The sequence below is a fragment of the Myiozetetes cayanensis genome, unplaced genomic scaffold (assembly GCF_022539395.1).
Source record: "Myiozetetes cayanensis isolate MyiCay16 unplaced genomic scaffold, myiCay2020 scf1, whole genome shotgun sequence".
In the NCBI taxonomy this organism is placed as follows: Eukaryota; Metazoa; Chordata; class Aves; order Passeriformes; family Tyrannidae; genus Myiozetetes; species Myiozetetes cayanensis.
Window position 1 is genome coordinate 32,794,790 of NW_026086604.1, and position 20,221 is coordinate 32,815,010.

Consider the following 20,221-nt stretch of genomic DNA (forward strand, 5'->3'; position numbering starts at 1 on the left):
GCAGAAGGACCTCAACATCTCCCCTGGTCTGTCCTCCCACACCTCCATGCTGCTCTGCAGCAGCTGAAATCCTATACAACTCTCATTGCAGGATGCAGAGAGCAGATTATTTTTCAGTAGACAGACTGTTAACATCCAGGTTGACAAAAAGTCTCATTTTCTATCTGCAGCACAGTTGAACAGTCCTGCATGTGATGCAAGCAGCAAATTTCACAAGAAGGGGAAAGGGGAGTTGCATTTCTTCTATTTCACCCCATCTTATTCAAAGCAGACCTGCTTCCACATATCACAATTTTGAAATAATCTGGCAGAGCCTGTATTTCTGCACTTCACCAACAGCTCTGCTCTGTGACCCACATCAGACAAATTCTGAATGAAACAGAAAATAGTTGTTGCTCAGCACATTCGAAAAGCCTTCAGCATCCATGATTTTGTTTCCCTTGAACATGAGCAGAGTCCATTTTCCATGCTGATTTATTCTTTGGTTTCCCCACTGAGTCTGTTCTAAGGAAGGTTCACAGGAAACATTGGAAACAGGAAAATGGAACTCAGAGAGTAGAAGAACAGTACAATGAGTTCCTCATTTTATATCAAATTTTCTATTTACTTGGAGAAAATTTTTAACTGCTTTGAAATTTACTGAAATCCTGATTATAATGAGGGATATGTCCCCATTCTTTTGATCTAATGTGGCCTAAATCAAAATTAAATATTGAGAATACCTAGGGAGAAAGTAGGAATTTCTAGTTTTTTATTACACTTTTCATTCTAAAACACAATATAAGCACTGTCCCACTTTTATTCTAATTGGTACAGAATATCTGTCTCCTGTTTTTCTAGCCGTCAGAAATATGAAAGATCATTTGTAAGGCTCATATTCTACTTTTGTTATTGAACTGAATTTTTTTGTTATAAGGTCATTTAGATCACAGAACTTAGAACACAGAACACTAATGTATATAGGGTGCATTTTTACTGCGATTTCAACAGAAAACACTTCACTCCTCCACCTTCAGAGTCCTCTCTTTGCCTGCTCACCACCACGAAAAGGGCTCCTTCGGGAAGCTTCAAGTAGACTGTAGCCTTCAAGAGAGGTGTTAAAGGCACAGCAAGCCCACAATCCTGTCATAACATCAATGTGACTGGAATGCTTACTTCTACTGTTCCTCACCTGGCAGAATAAATGAGTTTATTAAATGAAAGAGAAAAATATAGAGGAAAATTTCTTCACATCCCATTTAATACATTGTTTTGTTACTGAGGACAGTAGAGAGACATTGATTATTTCTCACAATAGATATAAAATTAAGAACTATGATTAGGTAGGGAACTTGTGTTTCTTTAAAGATAAGGCTTAAGACTTTTTCCTCACGACTATTGTGTGATGAATACTCAGATAATGTAGTTTATTCCCATGCTACAGTTTCAAATATTAATGCCTTCTCTCAAAGTCATGGGAACTATTCCAGAAATGAAAGCCTGCTGTCTGCTCTGTGTGTAACAGGCCCACAAATGTCCTTTAAAATTGCCACGACTGTAATTATTTCCCTATGTTTCCCAAGCTACTAATTTTTCAGGGTGTGCTGTCAAAATTCCAAACACCTACCCAACTTCTTAATACATAAAAGCTTTATGCATTTTCCTATTTTGGAACAACATCAAATATATTGCAAAGCATTCAGTCAAGCTTCACTTTGTCTTGACTTTGAATTCAACTGTCACTCAACATATTTTGAAATGTATTGCAATATGAGCAAGTAGCACTGATTAGCATCAGACATTATTTCCGTCTTAATCTGGGGGATGTTTTGTCATTACGTTTTGTGATGATGCACTGACTGTAGATAATACAGTGCTGATGTTCATTTGCTTGCAGTCATGTCCTGTATTGGTTTGATTAGACTCTACGACTGGTTGATGACAAAACCTCATTGATTACATGTGGTCTGCTTCTCATTTCCAGTCAAGCTTTCTGTCTTGAGACATGAATAGTTTCATTAATTAGGTGAACTAAACACGTTGACAAGCATTCAGGCTAGTCTGGTTCTGGCATAATAGTGCCAGTATTATGGATTCATTCTCTGCAGTCAATGAAAATTTGGTTATTCATTTAAATGAAAGCAGAATCAAAACCAATTGGTGTTCATTTGATTATGCTCCCAGAATATATCCAGTACAATTTCCTCCTACTTTTAGAGGCTGTTATCCTTCACAAGGAAAGACACCAATTATTTATTCCAGATATTAAAATCCCTCCTGCCTTGATAAAGAACTAGAAATAAGAAGAACACAACATGACTAGCTAAGCCCTAGAGCTTTAAAAAAAGTTCTAGATGTAAGTTAAATTTATTAGAATTTATACTGAGTCTTCTATAAAAGATTCAGTTGTTTGATAACATATCAACTGTTAAATACTTGGAAAAACTGAGGTCAGATCTTCAGGGTATTTTATTGCTTTATGTATACTGCTCAGCAATTGTCTTATCTTGCACTCCTAAATACCCAGTATCTTCTCCCCACTCTCTATTCCTTTTCACATTCTGGAGATGCATTTTAAATCTTTCTGCCAATTTAAGGATATACACATTTTTGTATTCTACCCTTAGTCTGAGGATTAATATCAATAGAAGAAGCCTCCCACCCATGTTGTGACTGGAAATGGGCATTTTCCCATCCCCTCCATCTACCCCATTCATTTAATTCACTGATTTGCGCTAACACAACAGAAGCCAGTAGTATGTCAGACATGGAAAAACCTGCACCAGCACTGGATGCTCCTCTTGGAGAGCAGCAAGAACAGGTCCACTCCCTGAAGGAGGACAAGCTGGGACCTGTGGGTGAACACAGTCCAGTGGCCTCCCCTTGACAGGACAAAGTAAAAAACAGGCTCTGCTGACAGTCCAGGGATGATGTGACAAGGCAAAATTTTGAAGTAGGTGCAGGGTCCATCCAGAAAATCCGATCACAAACAGCAGAAGCTGCAGCCAGGGACAAAGCCACCCACAGCCCAAGTTTCAAGGTCCACCCCGGAGATGTGGCTGGAGACAGTAGCTTCCCAAGCCTGAGCAGAAATGCTGCTCCAAATCCATGACCAGTGGGTGCAGGGATAAGGCTGGTTGGGTCTAATAGGGCCTTTTAGTGTCCTCAGAACCCCAGCAGTTCCAGAGGAAAATGTATACAGAAATGAAGGGGGGGAGGAGGGGAATCAACTAATATGTAGGAAAGCAGTTTCAGAAAATTAAGATTTCTACAAGCAAAAATGAAGTAACTGTTTGCAATTCCACTTCATTAGTATAAGCCAAGTATGAGCATCATCTATTCTGTTTCTGCATGACATAATGAGCTATAAAAAAAAAAAAACCAATCCATTCAAATACACACTAAATTTATGAGTAACATTTAAAAGGAAGTGTCTTTACTTTCGAAGTTTAGCAGACACATACTTTGATGTAAGGCAAAGATATATTATCTACTTTGAATTGTAGACTCATTTGACCTCTGACGTGTAAGTATACTTAAGACCCTTTGCAGGCTCTTTCACTTTCAAATCATGATGATATCAACACTTTCACATGAAAGATGCAAAATTACTGGACACCCAAGGGCTACCATTGTGCAGTTGATTATCTTTCTCAGTAGTTGTTTCAAAGCGCTATCTATTCCCACTGGGTTCATCAATTGACAAAAGAATTCTCTGGACTTTATTTCTGATGTATTCATGGCAGAGATGAGGAGAACTGAAAAAAGAAACCTCACTTGTGACGGTAGAAAACCAGTCCATATTTGAAATCCTCTGGTCACTTCTGCTGCTCAACACTTTGAAATGTCATGCCTTCCTTCCCAAAGCTAGGGAGAGGAATATATAGAAGAAAAAAAAAAAATCTATCTTTCAAGTCTAGTTATTGAGAAATACTTGCATCCTCACCCTCCTCCTTGGTAGCAGATGGAAAACATGGATTTTACAAAGTAATTGTAGTTGAGTTTGGTCCTGTCTCCTATCAGTCTTTACCACAATCACTATGTAGAAATCATAATTTCCTCCATATAGAGACAACTCTCATCACGGTCCAATATTTAATCAGCTTTCAGTCCTATAAAAGAAACACTCAATGCAACTCCTCAAACCCCTGGCATCCCCACAGTTCCCAATCCCTCTGAAGGACCAGTCATTTATAGGTGTTTTTTTAGCACAAGGAGTAGAACACTCCACATTATGCTTGTCAGATAGGCTTTTGCACAGCAGTAAACAGATGATGACAGCTTCACACTTTCTATCTTCAGATAAGGAAATTCCAGAAATGGTGGATGTTTTGGAGCTTCGTGGGGCACTAATGGCACCATGGGGCCAGAAAGTGGTTTTCATGCCTGTGTCTCCTCCAACTTTCACGAAATAGAGCTTCCTACAGCCACAGACTACTGCTTATACAGGGTTCAGTTTTCCACTGGTTACAAAGATGTATTTTAATTACAAGCAATAAACCTTGATTGGCCAGGGTTCTCAGAAGAGATTCTTATTATAAACATTTATTTCTAGAAGTTTAACTTCTCTTCTCCTGCAGCAGAGTTTTAGGGCAGCCATACAGCACTTAACACCCCCAACACCCTCCCTCCCAACTTATTTCTTGCTTACAAATAAAGAGATTTGCAGTGGCCATATTATGAATGGTTTTATTTCTGTCGGGCATTTTTGTAATACATTGTTACTGTTCCAGTCTTGCCTATGTAACTAAAAAAATAAACCATAGATCTAAAAGTACACAGTATTAGTTTTACCCATAATCAATATAGCAACTGATTCAAAGTATGCTACAGAGGCACTTTACAAGTAAGAAAAACGTAACTTAAATCCGTGTTTCAAGGTTATTTAATTCCAAAGGTTACTTCTAACAAACTCAACTACCCACAGAGCTGCTAGTTTGATTGTTTTCAAACAAAAGCTGACTGAGACATTCTGTGTATGGCTGTACTTACACACAATGTTTCAAAGCAGTAATGCTCTCTTGTGCTTAATGAGACGTTACAAAATATATTCTTCATTTGAAAAATGTGTGCAATACTCAATGCAGAAATTAAGTTCATTTTTAAAGTGTAACACAAGTATAACCAAATACATACACTATATACAGGGTGTTAAGGAGTTAATAAGGCTGCTTAGTCTTTTAAATCTGGCGTAAGGTACTACAGATCGGACCCACACACCCATAGAAGATGTCATGGATATTCCCCTGAAAGTCCAAAGCTAAGTGCTTGCATAAATGTCCCAGCTACTTTGAACACTCAGTCAGACTTTAAACTGAAGAAGTAGTTACTTCTAAAGTAGATTTCTAACATGGAGATGTTATTTTTGGAGAAGAATATAAGAAAAAAAAAACTTCATTAGCCTCTGGACAGTCAGAAATTTCTCGACGGTGTTAACATCTACATGACTGTGGATGCTGCATGTTCATTTATACTTACAGAACAAAAAACATAAACCCACATCTTCTAGCAGGAAATGGGAAACATTCAAAATAATAAATCTTCTTTAGGAAAACTTGATTTATATATACAGTACATAAAAAAAATCCTTACACAATTGTCAGCATACAAAAATATGAGTGCAGTATCTTTTTATACTTCAAAACCTATTGCTGAAAAATCCAGGTATCCTGAGTCAGGTATATGCTGCACATCTAATTTATCAATGCCAGGGTACTGTTGGAGTACAATTAGAAAAGCACTACCTGCATTTATCAACAAGTACAGAGATAAAATACTTAAGGCAATGCATTAGCTCTTTTCATAATATTAAACAGAAATGGTGCAAAATATGCGTAAAATGCTGGCAGACATATCCATGAAGGAGCTGTAAAATAAAGAGTATGGAACGATATGTATATATATACTACAGTTACTGATGAAAATAAATGAAAGACACTGTACTTTTTTGAGCATCATGCTTAACCATGATATGTATACTCACATTCAGGCAATTGTCTTAAATACATATTTATATATTTATATATACACACTACATCTGACAATGAATTAATAAAACATGTTTTGCTTGTGAATTTCTCTGGGTAAAAGCAGATCAATAAAAATGGTTCTTTTTTTTTTCATTAAAGGATTCCAACAAATGAAATTGAATATGATTACTATAAATCCTTGTTGAGTAAAGTTTAATTGTTTTGGCTCTAAACCAGTAGAAGTTCTGACTACTATTGACTTCGTTAAAATAAACAAATATAAACCAGTCCAAAAAACAAGAACTCTATGGTAACTCAACTGTTCCTTGGCCTGTAACCCTCTCTTCCCAGTTGTTAAATCTTCTATACTTCCCCCACAGACTAGCACTGAATCATGGTAGTATTTGGTAATGTATGCCTCCAGATCCTTCAATTTATTCCTGGAAGAATTACAATTGCCTTGGAAGAAAAAGTAGAAATTACATACAGAATGCTTTCCCTAAAACAGTACAGCACATTGTTATAAAAACAGGCTGCATAACCTGTTTCTGTCAAAGCAAAGATTTAAGAAGCAGTAGGTGATACACTCCTTGTAAATCATCACTCTTGGTCATCTCTTCTTGTCACCTGAAGTTTAAAAATTTATGAGAGAATAAACATACTGTGATGAGAATGGATTTCTTTTTTTACTCTGCAAGTGCACCTTGTATAAGGAACAAATACATATCCCAAACAAGATAAATAGCTTTAACAATGAGTATATGTGAATTTATAATTTAAGAATGGGCTTATTAAAGGTCCAAATAATGTTATTAGAAGTCAGTGTGTTAGAATGTGCAGTGTGCTCTGAAAACAGAGGGACAAGAAAAGCAGTTTGGAAAGCTGCACAATGTTTCAAGCAAATACGGGCTTTTGAAGAATATTTTGAGAAACCAGGCACTCTTATTAGACAGCCACTGGGACATTTATGCCCCATTTCCTCTGCAAGTAGGTTGGATTCAATGATCTCAGAGGTCTTTTCCAACCTTACTGATTCTGTGATTCTGTGTAATTCTGTGAAACCATATTTTTATGCACTATGTGTAATCCTAGAAAACCAGGACTTCAGTTTCTCAGCTCCTCAATAACATACTAAATAGATACTTTGCAGTACAGGTCACCAGTAAAGCTCCTAATGCTCAATATTTTGAAAACTGTCTCTAGAAGGGGCAAAAACAAATAAAGAACCAAAAATTAGATACAAAAACAAGAGGTCAAGATTTCTGATGCACACTCATGAAACAAGAGCTTAAGAATCTGGTCCAGGGACTGGTTCATAACTATTTGTCCCATGCTTTCCACAAAAAAACAAAATAGGGGATTATCATATTATAAAGGGGAGACTATTTTGGAATATTTGCAGTCCTATAATTTTCAATGCTTTATAAAAAAGTGATGACTAGTTACAATAATGCATATGTATGCAACAGATTCTGTTCTCTAGGTTATTTTCTGTTACATAGGATTAGCAGCTCCATGTAGCTGACAGCTGACCTCCCTCATGGCAAATCCAACCTCACATGGGCAAGCCTCACAGGAAGATGGGCGCTCCCAACTGGGCTGACACCGGCACACCCTTGGCATGAGGCACTTACGGCTTCTCTGTGCTTCTGATGTCTGAACAAGCAGAAACTGAAACATTACTGGTGGTTTTGCCTGGAGCAGGAATAACCCCGGCCAATACTGCTGCTCTGAATAAACCACATCTCAAATACAAGATTCTGACTAGAACAGCACCTATAGAAAACATGACTCTTTCTTCTATGTACAAGCATTAGATCATGCTGAACAAAAAATGTAATGTTTTGTGTATTATGTTTTTTTAATTAAAAAGATTATGGTCCAATAGCTTCCAATAACTGTGAAAGAGAGTAAACTTCAAAGGACAAAGTTGAAGTTGTTACTGGAGTGTTCATTACTGCATGTCTTTGTCACAGTTTAAGGCAAACATTCTATATTTAAGGTAGAACCAGTACTGATATGACTACATAAATATACACATATTGAAATGCACACATATATGTGCTAACATATATAGCTGTGGATATATAAAAATATTTATTTTCTTAGCAAAGTTAAAGTTTGTGTAAAAACATTTATAATACTGAAAAAACTAGGGGCTCTAATTCCTCCTTTGGAGAAAAGTAACAAGTTCCCTAAATGTCCCGTATAAAAACCTCTCTCGCTGCAAGAATACAGATCCTTTTGAGTTCTCGCTTATTTAACTGTGGATTAATATATTTGTTGAAGACTTCATAAGTAATTAGACCATATGCAATAATTATGTTGCGAAGTGCGATTGTTACAGCATAACTATAGACCTCTGTTGTACAAAAAATAATTTTTATTCATACAGTATGTGTCTTGCTCTTACGGAATGTGTAGCTACTGCTACATGTAGAGCTATTTCAGAATACAGTTTTTCTTCTAATGTGTTCACATTTCAAACCTCATTTTGGGGCATTTTCTCTGAAAATTCTTTGGCCAAAAGAACAGCCAAATGCAGATAAATTTTCCCTGGGACCTCTAAACAGGTAGTACAAATTCAAAATAAATTTATAACTACCACACCAAAGAATTGAAATGCTTTACAAAACAATTCTGACAAAATATGGGAAACGGTAGCATAAAATATCAAAACCTCGAACTATGCTTCAACTTAAACCACAGACATATCCAGTTAAACATAACAAAACTGACTCATCCCTGCCTTATGTAAATTTGCTGGTGTAGTGCTATAGAAGATTATACACAAATCTGGAAAACTCTGAAATGCAGAGACGTAAAAATGTGAAACATCCACTAGACAAAGTCTGAAATTCAGCCTAACAGTGGGTGAAGGTCAGACTTATTCTTTTCCTTCACTATAATGGCAACTAAAACAGGGCAGAACTTCACCTCACATGCTATATAGGTACTCCTTCTAATGCGGTATAGGTTCTCCTTCCAGTGTGACAATGCACTGCTTCAGACAAGGCTGAGCTTACTGATTACAAGCACACGTTCATAGCAGTAGTCTGCCTGCAGCCATTAAACACAGTTCTGAGACGAGTTTTCCATCTTTAAACCTCACATTATATCCTTGAAACAGTAACATGAACGTTCTGAGAAATCAGGACAGCGATAGGAAAAAACCTTTATCAAGTGCAAAGGGCCCAATATGAAGTGCATGCTCATTATCAAGCCTAGTTTACGTAGGCTTTTATTCCTGCTACAAGAATGCATTCTGTATAGTGTACAAGTGAAGACATTCCCTCTGAAAAAGACATTTGTTTTCAAGCTGCTGGCTATACCTGTAATGTGGCTGAACAAGATACATCAAATTAATCTGATTCCAGTGTAAAATTCCCAAGGAAGATTACTGATCTACTAGTGTAAGGCTGGAGTACACAGATTTCAGAAATGTTTTTTGGAAGACATTCTTCAATGCCAATAGAGAACATTTAGGGTATTTCTTTCTTTATCCTGAGTAAAAGGTTGGTTTTCTTTTTTTTTATTTATTTATCAAAGCCCTCGGGACATACTGCTCTAGCACAGTTGGATTTTTGTCATACAGTCCCAGTATCCTAAAGGCCATTATTGGATTGTTTCCTGGAGCAGTTCTCCTCATTCTTCTCCAACAGGTGGTGGTGGCTGGCATAGTTTGTATAATCTGAAAATGACAAAACCAAAAGTAATTGTTATTCTGAGAACTTGTTCATTATTAATATGAGGAAATTTAAGGAATACAAACTAAATCTATGTCTTCCTGCACTGCAAAACAAGAGGTACTGAATTCAGTTTAATTCCATCAATGCAAAGCTAGTAAAATCTTCTTTGTGAGCCTTAATGTTTACACTGAAAATCAAATCATTAAAATACACATCTACACATTTCAGTAAAGTCAATTTTTCATGTTTCTTTAGTGAAGATCCTTTTGCTAATCCAATTACCAGTTGTTGCCCTGAATTTCCAAATTGGAAAAGCTGCTTGGTGAATGCAACTGCCTCCATTTCTGTTTTGTCTTGGCACAGTTAAACCCCACTCTAAGAACAGTTCCCCAAAGAATTGATGCTGTTTGAAAAACCTAAGACAGATGTCAGACATGTGACACACCAGCATGAGAATTTTAAACTCCCTCTCGTTTCCACATGGATGATGCCAAGACCAGTAAGATTTGGTTCAAGTGACTACCTTAGTATAGACTGAAATAGTCTCTCCTTTTATAAAGTCTTTTGGGCTTCTCTTAAATCCTTTTGCCAGGACTTGCTTATTAGAAAGTGTTTGAAACTTTACCCTAATGTTAAAAATACTGAAAATAAAAGGCAATCACTCTGACCTGAAACCCTCTGTTCTGTACTCTGATGCTGAAGTATCAAAATAATAGAAATAGCAGGTTTGGTAGGTCTGGCTACAGGTAGGGTGGTGAATCATCCAGTGACCTGGGGGCTTGGGATACTTAAGATACTCAGGGTATCTGAGTATGACCCGGATATTTTGCAAACTGGCCTGCTAAACATCGTGCTCATTTATATGACTCCATTTTAACTCATCAAAATTTTCAAAATTATACTACAAATCAACACAGAAAAGAAAAATCTGAACATGTGGCTGGGACACCACAAACAATTCAAGATCAATGGGCTGGTGACCTCTTGGCATGATACTCAAGAGGGCACGGTCTTAAGCTGTGCCAGGGGAGGTTTAGATAGAATATTAGGAAAAAAATTTTTACAGAGAGGGTAATCAGACATTGGAATGGGCTGCCCAGGGAGGTGGTGGATTCACCGTCCCTGGAGGTTTTTAAGACGAGACCGGGTGTGGCACTTCGTGCTTAGTAACCACGGCAGTGTTGGATCAAGGGCTGGAGCTGATGATCTTGAAGGTCTTTTCCAACCCGGTTGATTCTATGAGTACATGATTCTGCTACTGAAATGATGTGAGGTGAGTATGTAAGGCTTCCTCCATGAGCGTTCAGAGCCTCTGCAACCTCCAGGCACATCTTGTCAGAAACAGCATCCTGTGGCTATGCAAGAGCAGGGCAGGATAGCTGCTGTTCTCCAATTTCAGTTCCTCTAGGAGTTAAAACCCACGGGACACTAAAAACACAGAATGTCCATGGGCTAAATAACTCTTCTCTGAACCTCCCTGGAAATGATTATCAAGCAGTATTGTTTTTGGATGGTAAGAATGTGGAGAATCAGTTTTGTCAGAACTGAAAAACAGAAAGTGGAAACCTTCTTTTCAATCTTCACCATAATGTGTTCTGAAGGTCACTGGGCTCTTCCACATGGTCATATGGCAGATTCAGAAACCCAATCATTTAAGACATTGTGCAGACACCAAAGTATTTGTTAGGAGTCATATATAAGGCCATACACATATATATTATATTTTTATACCAATGAGAGAATAAGGTGGTCTGATTTTTATACAGACAAATATGCAGAGAAGAATAAACAGGGGTTATTTGATTCTCCTGGTATAATAAAGTAGTAATATTCAAATCTGGCAGAAGGCAGATAAAATTTCAGTCAGAATCTTATATAAATAATTGCAGTGGGGTTAATACTTGATGTTTTAGCAAAATCAAACCTCAGCTCCAAGTCTGTGTATTCTTCAGGTTAAAGTGGTAATCATTAAGACTGTCTTCAGAGCAAGTGATGTAGGGGGATTCTGAAGCAAACTAACAGTAAGGTTGCATAAATCCCTAAGGATCTAAAGTTGCTGAAGATGCTATAGAATAGAAACAGGGTCAATATACATGGAACAACTATTTGAGATGGTACAAACAGATCAGCTGAGAAAACAGGGAAACACTGGCAGCTGCAGAGAACAGAAAACTCTATCAAGCGATGTCAAATGAAACCAAACGTAAAATTGTTTTCCAAGCAGAGAACTAAGAACCCATAGTATCATTTAGCTATACATCAAAAGTATCACTCTTGCTGATGACTATTCTGACTTATGCATTCATTGTTACACCAAATGCCCCGAACACTGAGGTCTGGGATATTCCTGTGACATTGGTGTTGCTGCTGATTGGCAAGGGTGCAGGCTGCATCTGTCTATACTATGTTCTAGGAGCTATCTCATTATTTTTCTTCAGCTTTTCAATGCCATATTGTGGGAGTTTCAGCTGGAAAGAGGTGATCTTTTCTCAACTGATGCAAAGCCGAAAAATGTCTCATGCTAAGTTTTTCTTTTCAGGAACGTAGATTTTTCCTTTATCACAAGAGCTCTGTCATGTAGGGGTGGGTAAAGTTTGGTTTGCAACAATTCTTTGGTTGTCCCCATATTTATGTCAGGAAGGAGGACTCCATTTAAGGCCCAAACCATACTGTTCAAAATATGAAAAGGCTTCTCACAGCTTTTAATGTAATAAAATGTTATTTTACTGTCATAGGTTCCCTCAATGCAAGACAGTTGGTCAGGGAATTTTGGACCTGCACTGCCTCTAAACTAATCACTACAGTGAAAAGGGATGCCCTCATCTGCTGCTAAGGGCAGTGACTACACTGCTGATGGATTTACTCTAGAATCAGTACTTTTGTTGGATGATACTTCATCGCCTTTATGGGGCATGCAAAATGCAGATATGCTCCAACAAATGCTGCCAGTAAGCAACTGAACAGTAGCTGCTACTCAGATTTACTCGCACCTTGTACACTCAAGCTACACTCCTTTTCTAGACTCAGAGTGAGCACAGGCATGGAACAATGTGTGGTGATCTGTTGCAAACAAGTTATGAGCAGTAGCCTGATTCCCTACTGAGAGAAACAGGGACAACTGAGCAAAGGGGAGCAAACTGTGTAAAATCAAGTTCCTGATTATCAGTGCTCAGAGCACAGTAGGCTATGGATATAATTTGTGTTCATTCACATGGTTACCTCTATCAGGTTTAGTTAATTCCCTGTTTCCTTACTGAAATTTAAACCCCACAGTGGGTCTGTTATGTATTTCACAGATCTGTTTACTCTGTTAAGCATTCAATGTGTTATCATTAGCCAACAAAAAATGTTATGTTTTAAATTCGTAAAAACCAGTTTAAATTAGTACTGGATTACTAGAACCAAACTTTAGGATTAAATTAAGATCTTAATAACTAAGATGTTTGGTTATTTTCATTTATAAGTGATGTGCTTTTTAAGAAACATTGCAGGTCCCTGCAATCCATCACAGCATTAAAATGCTGGATAAATATAGAACAGTCCATTTTTCATTCTAATGGATGTTTCAGAAAGAGACAAAGAAAGACTACATCATCTCTAAACATAACTAGAACATGATTTTGCTGAGATACTGTGTTACAGTATTTCATTAAAATGGGGTTATGGATTTAGTTATGAGTATTTCCCCAAAACCACTAAGCATTACAAGCGATGAAGGACTTAGTCCAGTGTTTTCATAACTAACATGAACTAGATTTCATTTTTCAAAAATGGGCATGTTTTGAAGTGCTGCATAGTCTGAACTTCTGCAACTAATTACCTGAGGTAAAACTGTAGGGCTAAGAACACAATTGGTTTTATGTACCTTAAGCCAAATTTTACAGTTACAGCACAATATAGTCAATGTTTACTGCTAGCTTTTGAGCAGCTAGGACTGAATGTGGCACAAACTAGAAAAAAACATGGTCTAGAATACAAAGACTCAGTTACCTTGGCACAGACTGTGGTGTTCGATCCCTCACTCCTAAATTCTTGGCTGTGTTTTGTACTCTCGCACCCTGGGAAAGAAAAACAAGTTTTGCTTCATTTATTCCAACACAAATTAGGGAATTTTCTGAACTTTCTAGAGGAATATAACTATTGACTACAATTAATTAATAAATAAATTGCATCTCCCAAAAGAACTATTGTCTCTTAAGGTGGGGAACATGTTAAAGTAGTACATTAATTCTCAATTTAGAGAAATATGCAGAAAAGAAACAAAAATATTTCCACTTGTCACATCTTCCTAATATAAAAGACATTCATAAAAAATAACATTTAAGGTTTAAAACAATCCAAATGCATCTTGTTTCTATTGTTTTGATTTTTTTCACCATTCATTGTAGAAATCATGGACACAGTTCTTTTCTAAAATGCCACTTATTTTCTATGAACTTCTGAACAAACATTACAAGTTATTTCCAATGAATAGCTACAAAACTACAAAAATTGCCTAAACTGAGGCACTAAATAAGGACTGCAAAGAAAAATGCAGGCCCTGATCTTCCTTTATAATCAAAGAATCACAAAAAAATAAATCAAGTGGGCAGGAACCTCCCAAGACTGTTTAGTCCAATACCCTACCTTATAGCAGGGTCAACTAGAAACGCTGGTCTCTCTGTGCCTAAACTGATCCTTTTAAAAACAATAATGAAGGTACTTTTGTCTCACTGACTCATCCAGTAAGAAGGAAGTGAAGAAAACATGTAAAATGTTCATACACATGACTGTGAAAAAAACAAACTAGTTTAGAGATAGCAAAGAACTTAGTAAAATTTGGTTTTAAATTATGAGGTATAGTTTTTAAAGTGCAGTTTTATTAGTCATCACAAAGAATACTATGTTTTCTATTATTTTAAAGGATATGGAAACTACTACTTCACTTCCCTCCATTTATTTCTCTTTCTGTACTACCTGAATTCAGGACAAGATAACAGAACAAAAATCTATAATCTCAGAATTCTTACAGTGAGATCTTGATGTGAAACATGAAAGATAATTTATATTCCTAACAGAGCCGCAGTGCCAGATTCACAAGAATGTAAAAGAGGTATAATCATTGGTTCAATAAGTACAATAAGACTAGACCTTTCATTTGACTGAAATTGGGTACCCAGGTAATTGAGAAGGTAATAATTCATTGCTATGGGATCAAAAAGAAGATAAAAAAGGCTGTCTAGTTAAATACAGGTAAGTCCTCAGAGCTTATGGAAATCAACACGTGCCACAAATAAAAAAGTACGGTGTCCTTACATTTTTTGTAGGAACAAAAAATAGTTGTAAAGATAGAGCAAAATAACTCGAATACCTTTAAAACTGAAGGTAGAATATAAAATTATTTCACTAGAGCTACATCTAGCTCAGTAAGCTTGTCTCTGACAACTGCAAAGACACATGACTATAAAGCATGACAAACATGTTTTTTCCCAGAAACTCCTCCAGAATTCAATAATTATTCATTCTATACTTCCTCTGTTCAGCAGCAAGTATATATTTAATCAATTTCAGTGATTCCCTTCTTTCTCTTCTCATCTTGAATCCATTAATAAATTCACATTACTAACCTTCTTATGAAAGGAGATCCACATCTTTGGCACAATCTTAGCTTGTTATGCCAGGGATCATGGAATGGTTTGGGTTGGTAGAATCTTAAGGATGACCTAGTTCCAACCCCCTGCCATGGGCAGGGACACCTTCCACTAGACCAGGTTGCTCAAACTCCCATCCAACCTGTCCATGAACACATCTAGGGATGCAGCATCCACAGCTACTATGGGCAACCCGTTCCAGAGCCTCACCACCCTGACAGTAAAGAATTACTTCTAAACCTAATTTCTACATTTTTTTCTAAATTAAAGAATCAACCTAAGCCCACTCACTTTCATTTTAGAACCTCTACCCCTTGTCCTAACTGACACCATACGCCCTTGTAACAAGTCCCTCTGCAGTTTTCCACTATTTTTATTTGGTTTTAATCTGACAGTTTCATTTGATGTCTTTAGTTCTGCACTTGTGAAGACAATGGCCAGTCCCTACCCATGACACATGTTCTTTAGAAGTCTGTCATATCCTCCTTCACTCATGAAGCTGACCAATCTCAGATTTTGTCTGTCTGTCTGTTCTGTCTATAAACCATTCCCAACCACTGAGAATTTTTTACTGACCTTCTCTGAACCTTTTTCATTATGCTATGTCCTTATGGAAGGGATAAGAACATCAAATAGTTTAAAATGCAGGGTCATGACAGCATGATTTCTACTTGGTCATCTATCTCTGCCCAAACCATTACAACTTCTGCTTTACTAATAACTACTGAGAACTGAGTAGATGTTTTGTGTCACATCCTGAGGTCTTGAAAATGAAATGGAACAGCAACCTCACAGTCAATTATTTTGTATGTGAACTCAGAGTTTTCTTTTTCCCCAGTGTACTTCACTTAGGAGTTGTCTACACTGATTTTCATCTGCTAATTTTTTGCTCAATCATGAAGCCCTGTAAGATTCTTTTGCAATTCTTCATAGTTACTTCTCATCTTTAATAAAAAAATTGAAAAGAGTTCAGTGGAGAATAGGGAGAATGATTTGGTAAGAGAACACAATGGAAAAATGACAAATCAGATGAACTGATTTCTTTTATCTTCACAAGTGAAGGTTTATCAGGGAAATGATACTCAAATTTGGGACAGACTTTTTACCAGGACCTGTAACAACAGAAGGAGTAATGTTTTCAAACTGAAAGCAGGTAGATTCAGCCTAGATATAAGGAAGACATTTTTTATGATGAGGGTGGTAAACACTGGAACAGGTTGTCCAGAGTAGTGGTAGATGCCCCATCTCTGGAAACAATCAAAACACTGGAAGTCTACTGCTAAAAAAGTAATAATATCTAGTCTCTAAATATATGGTATACTGGACAGAAAACAGGAATTGAAGGGAAAAAAACCAAAAAGGAAAAAACCCAGTTAAATGAGGCATAAAGTAAAACATCCTAATGAAAAGGTTAAGAAAACTCTAGAACAGACCACATGCAAAGCACTGTGCAGAAATCTCCATTACTGGATGTTTAAGAACAGATGCAACAAATGTCTGTCATGAATGATATAAAGATAGCTGATTTGGTGTTGGTTACACATGTTGGGTCCAGACCTTCATCACCTCCATTGTCCTTTTCTCAGTGCCTCCTCCTTAAATTTTTCTTTCTTTCTTTCTTGTTCTTTAATTATTAAAGAAACCTCACCATGACAGACTGCTGAGACTGGTGCATGATTAACATCACTGAGAGCCAGAATATGCATATACATGCAAAAACTATCTAAATCAATCGTACAGATCCTGGATATCACTGCTGTGAATACCTCTGAGAACAAAACCAGCCTATTTTTACTTGCATCACTCACTAGAAAAACTAATTTTAGTATCTTGATTACATAATAAAAGAAATACATTGATTTAAAAAGAAGTCTAGCTTTACATATTCATGTAATTTATCGTTTCGTAGGGGCACAAATTAGTCCTTACTTAAAACCACCAGATTCTTATTTCTTTTGAGAAAAACACTCAAGAATTACTAGCAATGTACCACATGACATCTTTTTGTCACCACTGAGCATCATTATACCATTTCTATTTCTATCTACTGTTAATTTGTACTTGTTCAATATTAATCTTAATTGAGATTGTTTGTCTCATGGAGGCATAAGGGATAGCTGTAATACATGACTCTAGAATGCTACTGCATACCAGTACTGCCAGAGTACTGGTGAAAGATGATAGCAGCTCTGGGGAGACACCAACAATCTGGACTCTTCTATAAGAACTAGTATTCTCGCTGCCATGAGAAAAAATTATAGGTTTATTTTCAAGTTACAAACTAAGTGAAGGATAGTAAGAACCAGTCACATAAAGAAAACAGATTGTCTTTATGCCCTGTTCAAAAAGCTCTAAATCAGTACAGCTCTTATAAGAATTATTCAAAATGTAGTGCTGTTATTATAATCACAAAAAGGCATGAAAACATGATTACTCACTAAAAAAAAAACCCCAGAAATTCCCTCCTGGCCTTTTCTGTTTATCAGCTTTTTAGTTACCATTCTTCCACAAAGCCCTCTGCCCTCTGGCAGCTCCCTTCCTAGGCCTCTGTCCTCTCCACACTTTGCTGCATCCTGAAGACACAGTGCTGTCAGGATGCTTTACATAGCATTTTACGGGTACAGATGTTTAGGTAAGTATATACATGAGTAAACAAAGTTACTAAAAGATAGTTGGGACGTTTTGTCAATTTTTTTATTTTATAAATCAATCAAGGCTGGATTACCTGATGAAAAACAGAAATCACTTAATTAAAACCATCCCACAGACCCAAGTTCGTACCCTCTCTCACAGGTTGGTTTCTTTTTGTTAACTCTCACAGACCAAGAGCTTGGGAACCTTATCATAACTCACAGGGCAATTACTTTGAACATTGTTCCAACAATACAGTTGGGGTTATATGAGTCTTGCTCAACAAGATTCTGACCTTATTCAATTTAAAAGAAAAAAAAACATTCCTGAGGTCATCCAGTCCATCAGGTGACTCCAGTTATTCATCACTGGTGCACCAAGTTGGAAAACACATCAGCTTCGATTAGAGACAATTTCCCCTTGTGGAAAGCTGATACTGCCAGGAGTTAATGTTGCTGAGTAACAGATGGAATAGGTGCCCTTTCATTTGCACCTCCCTGTGGCTCATATCTTTATTCCACAAAAGATTTAGATTGCAAATAGGCCAACAAATTTGTTAGTTTGTTTAATATGAAGCCAGGAGAAAGGCACACATATTGCCCTTAACTAAATGTTCTGCATCAAACCCCATGAAGCCTTTTTATTTTTTTTTTCCTTCCAAGTTTTATGGCCTACATTATCCTCCTGACAATTAAATTCTACAGATAATTTAAACACTAAATCCAAACAGGTTTCTAGAAAATACCAGAGCGTGTTGTTGAAATTATCCCAAAACATTTAGAATTTAATGGAGGGTTATATTTCTACTACAGAACTCCAAGACTGATTTAAAATTACAACAAAAGATTATTACTCTATTAAATCCCATAATGGTTTCCTGCAAGAGGAAGAATGTGTGAAAAACTGGTTTGATATACTAGCACACTTTTTTGCAGTGTTTATAGCTGGAATTGAGATATTGGTGTCTTTAATAGCTATTGATCACCTGCTGTTTTACTTCAAAGAATGTAGTCTCACTGAAGGCCTTTTTCCACATCTGTATTTGAGCAAGTACAGTTACAGCTGCTCGAAACCATGTGAGTTTCTCTCATTTTATCTTTCATTTTCATTTAATAAACTGCAAAAGATCCACAAATGAATCAGCATTTTTTGAAATGGCCTAGACCTGTATTTTGAAAATGAACACTTTGAGAGAACACATCCTGCAAGCAGATACATGAAAAACTCTACAACCACGTTTTTTGAATGCAAAATACTCAGAACTGCCTTTTGTCTAGAACTGCAGGAGCAGACGTATCAACCTATACATGCAAGTTAATCCTTATAGAGTAGTAGCTTTCTTTACAAGTCAAGTTAAAGATGTAATTCCTGAGCAGATGTACATCACTCAATTCAAGAACCTTGGGGATATTTTTTCAACACAGAAACTTAATTTATGCACTGAATTAAGTGATAGTTCAACATAAAAAGGGATGAGACTAAATACTCTGTGTACCCATGTTCAGCAGCAACACTGACATGGAACTGATCTGAATATATGGCTTCAGACTATCTACACAATTGCTTTAACAGACTAAAGGTGTCATATGTGTATTTTTGCCTACAGCAAGTTAGAAATAAAGTATAACTGTTTAATAACTTTCATAACTGTGATTGCTGCAAAAAATATGCAGCAAAATTAATGAAAACAATAAATTAGATGGCATCTAAACTCCAGAAATTTTTTATCTTGTCTTATCTGTGATTAATTGTTATAACATTTTTTTTTTCACTTCAAGATTGAGTGCATCTTGTATCTTGTCTATGATTCTCTCATAGGATTGAAAGCTATCACAGGCTAGGATATATGTTCCATAGGCACACAGGGTAATTAAGCTCCACTCCTCCTCTCTTTGATCAACTGAATAGGTTTAGCTCTTTAATCTTCACTTCATAAGCCTTGTCTAGCAACCTCTGGACCATTTGTGCTCCTCCTTTGAATTCCTTCCAAGATACATCCTTTTGAAAGTATTTTCTGATAACAAGATGTTCTAGAAAAAAAAAATTGTGCTAATACAGTAGAGTGTATCCCCCATTTTCAGTTGATATTGTTTTTTAATCCAGTATTTTTTAGCATCCCTTAGCACCAAGGTATGGTGCAGTGGTTATCTATCCACAACAGCCCCTAAATCCTAATATTCTATTTTGACCAAAGAGTGAAAAATATTATTTTGAAATAAACACATTGTCCTCAGGGATCTTGCCTGAGAAGTTAAAAACAATAGTATTTTTTTTTCCCTTCTCTTCTACACTTCCCCTTAATTCAGTACATGAGTCACTTTTT

General features: G+C 36.6%; 1 protein-coding gene across 2 annotated transcripts in view; it reads right to left on the bottom strand.

Annotated features, from left to right (window-relative positions):
* Positions 1 to 4,648: 4,648 nt before the first annotated feature.
* PREX2 (phosphatidylinositol-3,4,5-trisphosphate dependent Rac exchange factor 2) overlaps positions 4,649 to 20,221 on the bottom strand; it is a 171,171-nt gene continuing 155,598 nt past the window's right edge. For both annotated transcript variants that reach the window (XM_050316271.1, XM_050316280.1), the window contains exons 39-40: positions 13,628 to 13,695; positions 4,649 to 9,639 (exon numbers count right to left, since the gene is read on the bottom strand). In XM_050316271.1, coding sequence (XP_050172228.1) covers positions 9,594 to 9,639; positions 13,628 to 13,695 — 114 coding nt within the window. In that variant the 3' untranslated portion in view covers positions 4,649 to 9,593. The remainder of the gene's footprint in view (positions 9,640 to 13,627; positions 13,696 to 20,221) is intronic.